At 36.6% G+C, this 14,169-nt stretch overlaps 1 protein-coding gene across 4 annotated transcripts in view; it reads right to left on the reverse strand.

The window, feature by feature from the left end:
* ARMC3 (armadillo repeat containing 3) overlaps positions 1-14,169 on the reverse strand; it is a 126,287-nt gene that overhangs the window by 69,643 nt on the left and 42,475 nt on the right. For 3 of the 4 annotated variants that reach the window (XM_011963842.1, XM_011963841.1, XM_011963843.1), the window contains exons 5-8: positions 9,968-10,036; positions 9,532-9,707; positions 6,967-7,161; positions 588-771 (exon numbers count right to left, since the gene is read on the reverse strand). In XM_011963842.1, coding sequence (XP_011819232.1) covers positions 588-771; positions 6,967-7,161; positions 9,532-9,707; positions 9,968-10,036 — 624 coding nt within the window. The remainder of the gene's footprint in view (positions 1-587; positions 772-6,966; positions 7,162-9,531; positions 9,708-9,967; positions 10,037-14,169) is intronic. The other variant, XM_011963844.1, reaches the window with a different exon arrangement.

The raw sequence follows: 14,169 nt of genomic DNA on the forward strand, positions 1-14,169 counted from the left end.
AATACATACATTCTGTATAATTCCAAATTCAAGCAAAATCAAGGCTTAACACTTAATATAGAAATGAATTGTTTTTTGAAAAATAGGATAATGAAATCATATTGCGTTCTTCATATCCCTGACAAATCTCTAACTCATTGGAAGTGAGATGAGTTTGGACTTAAGTAGTAAATATAGCACTATTCTCAAATGGTTTTTTAAAAGCAGACAAATACTCTAGGGTTTGTTAGTACTAATCAAAATTGAGACAAGAGGAATTATATATGCTTTGTTTATATAAAATAAGACATGGCAGGGTGCGGTGGCTCATGCCTGTAACTCAAAGTGGGTAGATTGCTTGAACCCAGGAGTTCTAGACTAGCCTGGGCAACATAGTGAAACCATGTCTCTACAAAAAATACAATTAGCCAGGCATGGTGGTGCACGCCTGTAGTTCCAGCTACTAGGAAGGCTGAGGTGGCAGAATCACTTGCAACCTGGGGAGCTTGAGGCTGCAGTGAGCTGTGATCATGCCACTGCTCTCCAGCCTGAGCAACAGAGCGAGACCCTGTGTCAAAATAAATAAAATAAAATAAAATGAGACATACGATCATAAGCTGCTTTAGTAATGGCTTTTGCCGCATTCTTCTGAATATCAGGAATTGTAGAGTTTTCTGCAAATGACAGGAGCTTTTTAAGACCCCCTGTCTGCTGAATCTGCACCATAGTATCCATGTCTTCAAGGCAATTGGCTATCACTGCAAGTGCTTCTATATGAAGGTCATTCAATTCCTAAAAATAAAAGCAAATATAACTTTAGAAAGTTGTCCTAAAAGAAAGGTACATTTCCCAAATTTGACTACAAGAGGAAATAAAGTCAGTCAGAACACAATGTAATGAATTTTGTTGTGACAGAGGCCCCAGGGAACAGGAGTTCTGCTTATCAAAGTAACATCACTCTTCTTGGCCGTGTGCCCTGTCTTTTCTCCTTTCCCTTACTCCAAAATGTGTTATGGATAAAAAGTAATGCTAGGGAGGAAACTTCCAGAAATCGTAGTCAATGAAGTTGCTCATACAGTCTTCCACAAAAAACTATTTTGAAATCTGGAGAAAATATTTTTTTAAAAGCAAGACAGAAGCTGATGAAAATATATACTTTAAAATAATTTGTGACTGTAAGAGAAGTATTGCGAGTGTGTGGCCGTCTTGCCTGAGGAAATCTACTGAATCCTCACAGCTATAGAAAACTGCAGTTTTACCTAAATAGCTAGAAATGTAAAGGGGAAATCCCAAAAGTGAGAAATGTTCAAAAGGATAATCCACCATCATGAAGGGAAGAAACTCACTTTCACAGCAAATACATTGTGGCCAATGTTCATGGAATTCACTGGTTTTACCATGTTACCCACCATCCTGAAGCAGCTGGCTTGATAGACTGGCCTTTTGAAGACTCAGTTACAGCACCAGCTAGTTGGTAATACCTTGCAGGGCTTGGGCAGGGTTCTCCAGAATGCTGTATATGCTCTGAATCAGCGTCTACCATACGGTGCCGTTTCTCCCATAGCCAGGATTTGTGGGCCCAGGAAGGGTAAACATCACCTAAGAATTTTGCATCTTCTTCTGGGGTAAGCATTGGGAAATATTTGGTGGTATATAGGATAGTTGTATTATGTTAGGTAAAAGTATAATCTCATCATTGTCTTTATTTGAAGATTATGATTTAAGATGCATATGGGTACCAAACTGACAAGGAGAAAACTTGCGATGAATTTTTATCTGGGCCACAGTACCCAAATATTTGGCCAAATATTATTCTAGATGTTTGTGAAAGTACTTTTTATATGAAATTAATGTTTAAAACAGACGTTGAGTAAAGCAGATTACCCTCCATGATGTGGGTGGACCTCATCTAATCAGTTGAAGGCCTTAATAGGAAAAGACTGATCTACCTGGCCACAGAGGGAATCCTGCCAGTAGAGCACCCCTGGACTCAAATTACAGCACTTCTCTGGGTCTTCAGCCTACTGGTCTAACCTGTGGATTTTGGACTTGCCAAGCCTCCAAAATCACATGAGCTGATTCCTTAAAGGAACTACCCACCCACCCCCTCAACACACACCCACTGATATGGTTTGGTTCTGTGTCCTCACCCAAATATCATCTCAAATTGTGATCTCCAGGCAAATTAAATAACATAATCCCCATGTGTCAAGGGAGGGACCTGATGGGAGGTGATTGGATCATGGGGCAGCTCCCTCATGCTGTTCTCGTGACAGCGAGTTCTCGTGAGATCTGATGGTTTTATAAGTCTTTGACAGTTCCTCCTTCACATGCTCATCTGCTGCCATGTAAGATGAGCCTGTTTCCCCTCCTGCTATGATTATAAGTTTCCTGAGGCCTCCTCAGCCACTAGGATCTGTGAGTCAATTAAACCTCTTTTCTTTATAAATAACCCAGTCTCAGGCGGTTCTTTATAGCAGTGTAAAAACGGACTAATACAGCCATATACACAGGCACACGTACAATATACATGCATCATGTTGGTTCTATTTCTCTAGAGAACTCTAATATATGGTATAACCCAAAATCTGAGTATAAACTATTCCCAGACCTCTGACTGACCACTAAACTATACATGCATGGAGGAGATCCCAGGGACTGTGGTGAAAATAAAGAGGCAAGGACTAAAAAGCATTATATCTTATCCTTGAAGAGGGAGCTGTGCTAGGTGAGATTTATTAATTTACTGCTTTTAAATACGGGGCATTCCTCAATCCTTGTGCAGCTCGTCTGGCGGAGTGCTGAAACCTTACTGGTCTGAGGTGTTAGAGGTCAGAGCCCAAGACTGATAGACGAGCCACAGGTGACTGCCAAACTGTAGAAGCTCTGGGGAGACCTCCATGGAGTCAGGCTAAAAACAGCAGCAACCAGAAACTATAAGAACTGAGCAGAGATACCAGCTGCACCACTAGTGAGACAAAGTGTGTAGTTCACCACCTACTAGAGCAAAATAGCCACAATCCTCAGACGGGCACAACAGAATCTGGAATCACTGGAAAGTATTATCTACAATGCTCATTCTTAACCATGCAAAAAAGAAACAGGAAAGTGTGACTCAAAGTCAGAAAAAAAGGCAGTCAATAGAAATCTACTCTGATAGGGCCAGATGTTGGTGGATTAAGTAATTAAAGACTTTAAAGCAGCTATGATAAATATGTTCACAGAGGAAAGCTCAATAGAGAAATGACACTTCAAACATGGAAATTTAAGACTTGAAAAGTACAAAAACTAGAAAGAAAAAATCACTAGATGGACTAAACAGCAGATTAGAGATGCCAAAAGAATCAGATAAATTGAATAGAGATCAAAAGACGTTATTTAATCCAAAAAATTGAAGGAAAATGAGCAGAGCTTTAGAGTCTTGTAAAATATCAAGCAAGACAACTTATGTGTAATTGGGCTCCAGAGGGAAAGAAGGAATAGGAAAAACATTTGCATAAATAATGACTGAAAAATTCCATGATTGGCAGAAAACACTAATTTACAGATCTAAGAAGGTCAAGCACCCCAAGCAGGATGTACAATTATATCACTTCTATGCAGAAGAGAAATGCAGAAAGCCAAAGATAAAGAGCAAAGTGTTAAAAGCAGCCAAAGAAAAGTGACACATCATGTACAGGAAGATAGTTAAGCTTAATGGTTGAATTTTCATCGGAAATATTGGCATTCAGAAGAAATTTTAAAATGCTAAAAAGAAAAAACTAGCAGCCAAGAATTTTGTATCAAGCAAAAGTATCTTTTCAAAATGAAAGGCAAAAGGAAGCTACTTCCAGATAAATTTAAAAGACAGAATTTATGCCACTATATTCACACTATAAGAAATGCTAAATGAGGTTCTCCAGAAGGAAATGACCCTGATGACAACGTGGATCTACAGGAAAAAATGAAAAGCATCAGAAATCATAAATATGTGAGTAAATATAAAATATTCAATATTGATGGACAGATGAATATATGCATAAGTACTAGACAAACACATATGAACGTATAATCCTTAATATCTTGAGGACACATGATATGGGACTCTTCAAAACAATTATTACATTGTGTGGTTGGGTTTATAATGGACATAGATATAAAATATATAACAATATTAACAACAGGAAAAGTAAGTAGAGATATTGTTAAAAAGTTCTAGTATTTTACTTGAAGTAGTTCAATATTAAGTCTAGACTATTATAAGTTAAAGTTAAGTTGCATATTGTAATCACTACAGCAACCACTAAAAATAGAACAAAGAAATATAGCAAAAAAGCCAAGAGAATTACAACGTTAACACTAAAAAATTAACACTACAGGGGCTGGGTGCAGTGGCTCATGCCTGTAATCCCAGCCCTTTGGGAAGCCAAGGCAGGAGGATCACCTGAGGTCAGGAGTTTGAGACCAGCCTGGCCAACATGGTGAAACCCCCCTTTCTACCCAAAATACAAAAATTAGCTGGGTGTGGTGGCACATGCCTGTAATCCCAGCTACTTGGGAGGCTGAGTAGGAAAATCACTTGAACCCAGGAGGTGGAAGTTGCAGTGAGCCAAGATCGTGCCACTGCACTGCAGCCTAGGTGACAGAGCAAGACTCCATCCCAAAAAAAAAATTAACACTACAAAAGGCAGGAAGAGATGAACTGTGGAATAAAGCAACAGATCAGACAAATAAACAAATGGCAAGCTTAAATATAACCAAATCAATCATTATATGATAATTGAAAACTAAGCAAAAGGTAATTAAGTAGAAACTGACATATTAATATGTGTTCACTCCATATACGTATATTATCTCTTTAGTTCCTTTTAAAAAGTGTTTTATATTTTTTAGTGTACGGATTTTGCAAAAATTTTGATAAATTTATCTCCATGTAGTTCATATTTTAGGAATGTATTATAAGTCCAATTATACTTTTCTTTTGCTGTTTTGTTCATTGCTCACATATAGAAATATACATTTTTATGTATTGAACTTTCATCCTGTGACCTTCATAGATCTATTTATTAATTCTAGTAAGTTTCTGTAGTCTTCTTAGGATCTTCTGTATATGTGGTCATGCAATCTGAATAAATATAGATGCAATCTGTGAATAAATACAGTTTTACTTCTTCCTTTCCAGTTTGTTAGTCTTTTTGTTTGTTTGTTTGTTTTTGTGAGATGGAGTCTTGCTCTGTTGCCAGGCTGGAGTGCAGTGGTACGATCTCGGCTCACTGCAACCTTCAACTCCCTGGTTCAAACGATTCTTCTGCCTCAGCCTCTCGAGTAACTGGGATTACAGGCACTTGCCACCATGCCCAGCTAATTTTTGTGTTTTTAGTAGAGATGGGGTTTCACCATGTTGGCCAAGATGGTCTCGATCTCCTGACCTCATGATACGCCCACCTCAGCCTCCCAAAGTGCTGGGATTATAGGTGTGAGCCACTGCGCCTGGCCCCAGTTTGTTAGTCTTTTGTGTTATTTATTTATTTGGCCTTATTGCCCTGGTTCCAACCTCCAGGACAATGCTGAATAAAAATGATGGGAGCAGACAGCTGTGCCTTGTACCTACTCTTAGGTGAGGATGGGGACAAGCATTTTTATTTTTCACTCTCTATATTTTTGTATTCTTTGAATTTTTCCCATTAGAATATATACATATCAGTTCTTAAAAAAATCCTTCTCACATATTTCCTAGCTCTAACCATAGGCAGGTTATTCAACCTCTTTGAGAGGCATTTTTCTTATTTGTATAATAGGATTAATGCTATAATAGGTATATATGATTATATACGTAATGATACAATTATTATCAATACTTTCATTTCATAGATAAATTACCATCACATTCCTCAAAGAATTACAAATTTAATAAAATCACAATGCCTGCCACCTAGTAGGTGCTTCCATCCCCTTTCCTAATTAAAAAAAGACAGGTAAAATATCAGATAGGCGAGAATACTGTGACATATCAGATAAATCCTGTGGTTAGTCACTTTCTACCTGTGTGACATAAGGCAAATTAAGTAACATTTCTGGTTTCAGTTCCTCTTTTAAATAGGATAAAATGTTTGCTATACAGTGTTATTAGGATTTTGCATCACAAATGTAATTACAGGGGATCACATATGGGATCCACAAATCAAAGGCAGGTAGGTCCACATGACTGGGAACACGCTTGTGCCATCTCTGCTCTTTTATATTGTACTTCATTTTCCCAGTGCTGTATAATCAAACTGAGTTCTGGTTTTTTAGAAAAAACTTAACAATTGGATAGTTTGAAACATAATACAAAGTTATTACTCCATTGTACTCCTTCAATATGTTCCTATCTCTGGAATCTCTAAGAGGTACTTCAAGTACATTTCTGTTATTAGAATTAATTTAATTTACTAAATATTAAAGTAGGGATACTGGATCTGAAATCTGTCTATTACTGTTTCACTAAGGAGTTAGTTGCTAAAGACACCGGACACATTCAGAGCGATCTGAACCACTCAAGTCAATTAAATGGTTTTCAATAAACTGCTAGATGAGTTTTTGTAACCAAGAGATCCTAGAAGGCACAGATATTCTTAAAGTTTGATTCTTAAGGAGCTTATTAGCAACTATGGACATTTAGCTCCAATATTATTAAAATGTATATAGAAGGTAAATTATGCTTCTGCTTTATCCCAGATAAAACCATAATGAAGGTTAAAAGACTCACCCTAGGGGTTTTAGGAAATCAAGAGGAAGATCATAGATAAGAATTTAAAAATCTTAAGTCTGATAAACGAGAAGACTTTTAAAATTAGTTTATAATGGCCCCTACAATTAGCCTGATTTAAACAGGCCAATAAACTTTATGTAGCAATAAGTAAATTAATCCATTACACTTAAAACACATTAAATATAATAAAATTTCATTTTAAACATTTGGGAGAGATACATTTCCTCGTAGAGAGTCAAATGAATGAAACTAAATACCTTAGTTTCTAGGATCTTAATAAGATGGTCCAATCCTTGATTGTCTCTTAGCATTGTTCGAGACTCCTTATCATTTGTAATAACACCTAAGGTTTTGAGAGCCAACAACTGAATCACTGGATATTCTGACTTCAAGAGATCTAAGATAGGAGGTATTGCATTTAGTTCTTGAAGTGTAGTTCGACACTGAAAATCCTGCCACAAAATACAGATAATCAAAACAATATTTTTTTAAGCAAAATACATTCTCAAGAATGGAGAAATTCTGTTTTCTAACACAAGAACATAAGTTATAATTTTTCCATCTTTTACTCCAGATTCCCTTCCAAACTAACTCACAAAAATAAGAAATCTTTCAATTGACAACACCAAAATTTATTTTAACTGTAATATGTAGACATTGTCTACAACAAAATATACATGGTCTATGTCTTTTGTAGTATCTATTGTTTATTATACAGCAAATTCTGATTAAACAGCATTATAACAAAATCTATGCATAATAAAATTCTTTTCACACTTGGATACACTGCTTCAAATAGTAATTAATACAATGATATGGCATTGATTCCTTATTATCTCATTCAAATGGATTGTTTATGAAATACCTATTCGCATGCAGTACTGTTGACAGGCCCTCTGCATGCAAATTGAAGCAGGTTTATTCAGATACATGACCTTTATTTAAGACATTTACACAATCAAGAGGTCATTGTAATCCAGACAATTGTTGTGCTTGTATGTCTGTGATTCTGTGTGAGTGAAGAAGTGGGTGGTTGGGGGAGCTTAAGAAAACAAGCTAAGAAGCCATGAAACGCTCCCAAACTCTTTTAAGACATGACACCTTTAATCAAAACATGGTAAATATAAAATAGTATATTTTATATTTATACTATTTTTTATATTTTACTATTTTACTATATATATTTATAAGGCAGAAAAGGTTCCAATTGTAGCTTAGCTTTCCCCTGTCCATCCTTCAGTTGATCACTAATATTCAGCTTCCTTTAGACACAACTATAGGTTGCTTTTTGTCATGGATTGAATTGTATCCCCCCAAAATAAATGTTGAAGTCCTAACCCCAGTACCTCATCATGTGATCTTATTGAAAACAGGGTCATTGCAGATGTAATTAGTTAAGATGAGGTAGTCTTGGAGTAAGGTGGGCCTTTAGTGGTGTCCTTGTACAATTAGTGTCCTTAGGGGAGAGAGATGACAGAGGGAGAGCTTGCTGGAATGCAACCACAAGCCAAGGGATGCCACCAATGGATGGCCACTACATGAAGATGGGAAGAGGAGAGGAAGGATCTTATGTAGTCTCAGTGGGGATGTGGTCCTACTGACACCTTGATTTTGGACTTCTGGCCTCCAGAACTGTGACTGTCTGTAGCTTTAAGCCACCTAGTTTGTAGTACTTTGTTACAGCAGCCCGAGGAAACTAATACACATTTTAAAGCCAGTACTGCTGTTAAGAACTGTGGAGGTAATTATTTTGATTTCTTCTTGATTAAAACAGTAGGGAAATATTGCTGTAATGAGTCTTTGGATTTAAAACACAAATATGCTTACAGGAATATTTAATCAAATGAGGTAAAGCCAAAGTAACAGGAGAAGGGAAAAGAGGGACTGAGCTTTCTTTAGGATGTCTTTTTTAGGGAGGGAGGAGGAGTGGCAACTGCATGCTGGGCCAGGAATTTTGCTTTTGCTGCCTTTTGACATGAGCCTGTTTGTCTCTCTCTGCCTGGATACGTTGCCTCTCCATTAATCCTCTTCTTCACTCTTGTTTTGGTATCTCCTCGTTTTTTACTCTATTGATGGCCATTTAAAATTTGTGTCTTTCCAATTTCAGGTGATCTAAAGTTCATCAAATGTGCATGATAATTGTTAAGGAATCTAAGCAGCAGAGAAAGCTGTTCAAAGCAGCAGGAAGCTGACCTGCTGTGGGCGTGAGGGTGTGTGCGCGTGTGTGTGTGTGTGTGTGTGTGTGTGTGTGTGTATGTGTGTATGTGTGCTCCCGGGGTGGGGGTTCAAAGGACAGGACTGTAGGGGAGGGGAAGGTTGGCAGTTTCTTTCCATGACAAAGGAAAACAGCAGAGTGAGGTGGTATCTTGCTATTGTGGACAATGAATTCTGTTCTGCATACTCAGATCATTAGATTTTTAGCAACAAATAAGCCTAAACCAAAATCTCAGTACACTGAATAGGTTATATATTACATCCGACGTGCTTAGACCACCAGGGTTCAATCAATAGTAACTGCCCAGATTCCGCATATTAGATTTCTTGTTTCAAAAGAAGTACATTTTATTTGCATGCCATTCTATTCTTTAAAAATAGAAATACATTCCCAAAATACTTTTTCATAGAAAACAATGACTTATGTGAAAATTGAAAGATATCTACATTAAGCTTCCATTGTTTTTTTCTCTGAATGATAAATACCAGTAAAAAGAAGATCTGATGATGCAAAACTGGTGTGTTTTTAAAAGTTTTTTCTATTTTTAATGGGAAAATAAATTCTAAAATCAGCTTTCGTCAGAACACTTTTTAGAAATTAATCTTACCTGCACCAAGTTGTAAATGCATTCCATAGAATTCTTCTTTACATCCGGGTCTGGGCTACTCAGTAGTCTGATGAGTGGCTCTAATCCCCCATGTTCAAATATTTGCACTTTACTGGTGTATTCTGCAGACATGTTTGCTAGACAAAGACTAGCAAACTCATGGATAACTACTTCTTCTGTGTATCAAAAATAAATAACACAAGTATGCCAACTGCTTATTATTCAGTCACTACTTTAAAATATGCTTTGGAAACCAAAGCTCCACAAATTGTATCTTGCTTATAGATCACCTTTTTTATAAACTCAAAATTGAGTTGTGGTTTGAGAGATTTTAATAACACTTCACAATAGTTCATGAATGATTTTCAATATATAGTTTAATCAACTGTAAAAAACCAGTTCCATTTTTAAAATCAGATATAGAATGCAAAGTTACCTTCTGGAGCGAGCTGGGCAATGACAGAATTCATGACATCTAACTCCCTTAACAATTTTTTAACATCATCTACAAAGGAAGAAACAGAATATTAATATTTATTGATAATAATAATAGGCCGGGTGTGGTGGTTCATGACTGTAATCCCAGCATTTTGGAAGGCTGAGGCAAGTGAATCACTTGAGGTCAGGAGTTCAAGACCAGCCTGGCCAACATGGTGAAACCCCTACCTTATTAAAAATACAAAAATTAGCCAGGTATGGTGGTTTGTACCTGTAATCCCAGCTACTTGGGAGGCTGAGGCAGGAGAATCACTTGAATCTGGGAGGCAGAGGTTGCAGTGAGCTGAGATCACGCCACTGAAATCTAGCCTGGGCAACGGGGTGAGACCCTGTCTCAAAATTATAACGATAATGGCAGTATCTACTGAACACTCCCTTATGAGACTGGTAATATTATTATCTCATTTTACAGATGAGGAAATTGAGGCTCAAAACCACACAGCAAGTGGTGGGGCAGGTTTCTTGCCTAGGTGAGGCCAACCCAGCACATTCTCTAGCCTGCTATATTCCTCGATCCTGAGCTGTACTTCCTTCTAAGACACTAGAAACAATAACCATAAAAGTGCAAAATGTGCCTAGAACACATATCAGAAGAGTTGAGTTACTGTGTCCTACACTTATTTATTATGTAATAGTAATCTGTGTGTGTGTGTGTTTTGCTGCGAGGGTATTTTTAAATTCTGATTTTAATAAATCTTGTACAGAATGCAAATAAGAATTATCCAGCCTATTTCAATTAATACATCTTGATTGCTTACATTCAATTTGATTATTAGAAATGCCAAAAATGCTTAAAAATAAGTATATTGACTGTTGTAAAGTACATTTTATACTATTTTTGTCAGCCTAATTAAAGCTAGACAGGTATGCCTGTGTGCAGGGCTCTAACCTCAGTGCCACTACTAACCACCTGCATGACTTTGGGCAAATAAACGAATGCTTTGAGGTATCTAGCCTACTTTTAAAATAAAGAGTCGCATAAGAGGTATTACAAAGGTTTGTGTGTGTGTTTGTTTTGAGACAGGGTTTCACTCTGTCACCCAGGTTGGGGTGCAGTGGTGTGATCATGGCTCACTGCAGCCTCAATCTCCTGGACTCAAGCAATCCTCCCACCTCAGCCTCCCAAAGTGCTGGGATTACAGGCGTGAGCCACCATGCCTGGCCACAAAATATTTTTGTTTCTCAAATTCCATGGTATGTAAATAGAATAAAACATAAGAAATTTTAAAAACTTCCCTTTTTTGGTTATAATTTTCCTTTTTTGTTTTTGGTTAAACATTCAATATGATACTAACATAGAATTGTTACACAGATAATCCCTGTGATAAATTGAGGAAGGCCCATAATTCAATTGAGTACTGCCTTATTTAACTTCTCTATGCCTCTGTTACCTCAGATGTAAAGGAAATAATAATAGTACCTACCTCACAGGGCTGTTAGATAGGATTAAATGATTTAATACATCAGTAGCACTTAGCACAGTGCCTGGCCCCTTGTCAGTGCATGTAAGTGTTAACTAGTATTATTATCATAGTCTAAGTTGGTGGGACATGCACTCCGCATGACTGTCCTCATCCTGTTGCTATCTCCGGAAACACTCCCAGGCCCCTGCCTTAGAGCACAACTACCATCAGAGCTCCCAAAGTCACTGCCTTCCACGACTCCTCGCAGAGGGCCCCATCTGCTTCCAGCACTGCAGCTGCCTGCAAAAGCAGTCTCTGTAGCTGAGGCCGTAATGGCACAGACGCCAGACAAAACCGCCCTTCCACGTCTCTCCCCAACTTCCACTCATAACTGTCCCTGAACAAACTCATACCACAAATCCCTGCTGGACATGGAATAAGGAGGCCTCACTGTCATCACACGGGGTCCAGGGAAAATGGCGAGTGGTGGGTAGGCAGGAAAACTAGGAAAGAATTCGTGCTTGTGTTTTGCTGAGATTATCATAAGATAGGAAAGTATAATGATTTTAGCCATGTACCATGATAGGCATGTGTTTATTCATAGCTACCTAAGTTTAATGTTAGAATTCAGTCTCCACTAAGAGTGTCATTTAAAATTTATTATGAGTTACAGGGTTTTTGGTGGCTGACTCAAAAACTACCATTAGAAAATGACAAGGAAAACATATCCTGTTCATAAGTCAGAGACTGCCTTTATTGGCATGGTGGTCAAACTGATATTCTAATGGACCTAATAGTGTCTTTTAACTAATACTATTATACTGTCATATTATATGATACTAATATGTTATTTAATATATATTGTATAATTACATATTAATATATTATACTAATGATATGTAATTATGTATATTTATATAAACTATGATATAGGAGAATTATATAATAGGATATATGTTTAGTCATTGTATTTAATTTAAAAATTCAAGTTAATATTAACTTTGAAAAACAGTTTTCTCAATTATGAGAGCTCTGCTCATGAAAATATCAATTCCATTTAACCCTTCAGTCTAAAAGTTATAAGATTTATAGATTCGAATAAGAAACTAAGGTCACATAGAGTTCATAAATGCCTAACTATTGAGATATACAGAAATAAACAAAAATGAATAAAACCTAAAATTGTTGAACAAATACATATTACTATAACAACTATTGAGAAAATGTTGCCAAATGAAGAAGTGGAATTCAGTCCTGAAAACTTTAATGACAAAATATCTGATAGGATATATCAATAATGCTTTTTGATAAATTCTCTCTTTAGCATATTAAGCCTGTCATGTTTATTTATATTAATAATTCTTCTCTCATTCCAGTATATTTTTCCAAATTATACCCTAAGTGTTAAAAACATGTGTAATGTTGTTTTTATTCAGCTCTGTCCACCAAGTTAGTTCTAATAGGAAAAGTAAAAATAATACATATAATTAATATAATACTGTAATGTGAGTAACTCAGTTTAAGAAACTGTAGTTAGATTTCTCTTTGGCAAAAATGATGTATTGCATTAATATGTATATTTTTAAAAATCAAAACTACTTTATTATAATGCCTCCTTTGTAAAGTTACTGTGACTAAAGATGGTGAGCTTATGAAGTTGAAAAGTTTACTTGAGTTTCTCCACTAAATTCTACCAAGATGTCTATCTCATGTTTCTCTTCCCTTATGAAAAACATTTTTAAAAACTAAAATGAAAGAACACAGATGATCACATACTTGAAAGAGTATTATTTTGAAAATTAGAAAATAGAGATTTTTGTTAGGGTTATTTTGCTCATAGTCATTTTATTTGTATTTTACCCAGATGCTAATATATTTTCTTGAGGTTTAGATATGTTCTTGGCTCTCATTATTCCTTTGTGTAGAGGCCTGTACTTGGCCAAAAATCTAATGATTCTCTTGTGATCTGATTAGCTTCTATAGTTCAAAGTGAGGCGCTTCTACCACACATGAACATCCTTTGCCTACGCGTCTCCCCTTGCTGGCCACACCTGTGGTTGCAACAATGTTTTTTGTTCATTGCCATTTTTGTCAATGTTCAAGATGCTCTTACTCTGCCTTGCTGTCTGTTATCTATTGTCCAGCTACATTATTTTCACAGTGAATACAAAACCACATAAGGATTCATTTATTGTTTCTGCCTTCATGGCTCTCAATGTTGACTAAGAGTTTTCATCAATAATATTCTTAGAGTCCTCATTATCATTATTCCAAAATTCTCCAAATATCAATGTGTTCTTGACTGGGATTCTAACCAATATGAATACTGAAATCTGCCTCTAGACGTTCATCGATACACCTTCAGTCTTTGAAGCTGCCATTGATGCTGACTTGATGTCATCACTACCTTACTAAAGTCCCAACTATGTTTGGGTCTTCAGTACTGAGTGAAAAGTCACTGGTCCTTAGTTCCCTTGCCTGCTATTCTTGTTGATTTGCATCCACCATGACCTATCTGAGTCTTCAGTCATGCCTTACTGACACTAATACTGTTGCAGTCACTTTCTGATGGAGACATAGTTAATGAAGGTCTGTGCTTTGTCTACCTTTGGGTAAATAGAGGGGATATCTTCTAATTGTCTTATTTTGTAGAACAGTCCTAAACAATTTGACCCTTAAAGTTTCAATATGCCTGTGATTTTTTGAGGGGAAACTACATTCTTGATAGGAACGCCAA

This window comes from Colobus angolensis, unplaced genomic scaffold, assembly GCF_000951035.1.
Source record: "Colobus angolensis palliatus isolate OR3802 unplaced genomic scaffold, Cang.pa_1.0 Scaffold63, whole genome shotgun sequence".
In the NCBI taxonomy this organism is placed as follows: domain Eukaryota; kingdom Metazoa; phylum Chordata; class Mammalia; order Primates; family Cercopithecidae; genus Colobus; species Colobus angolensis.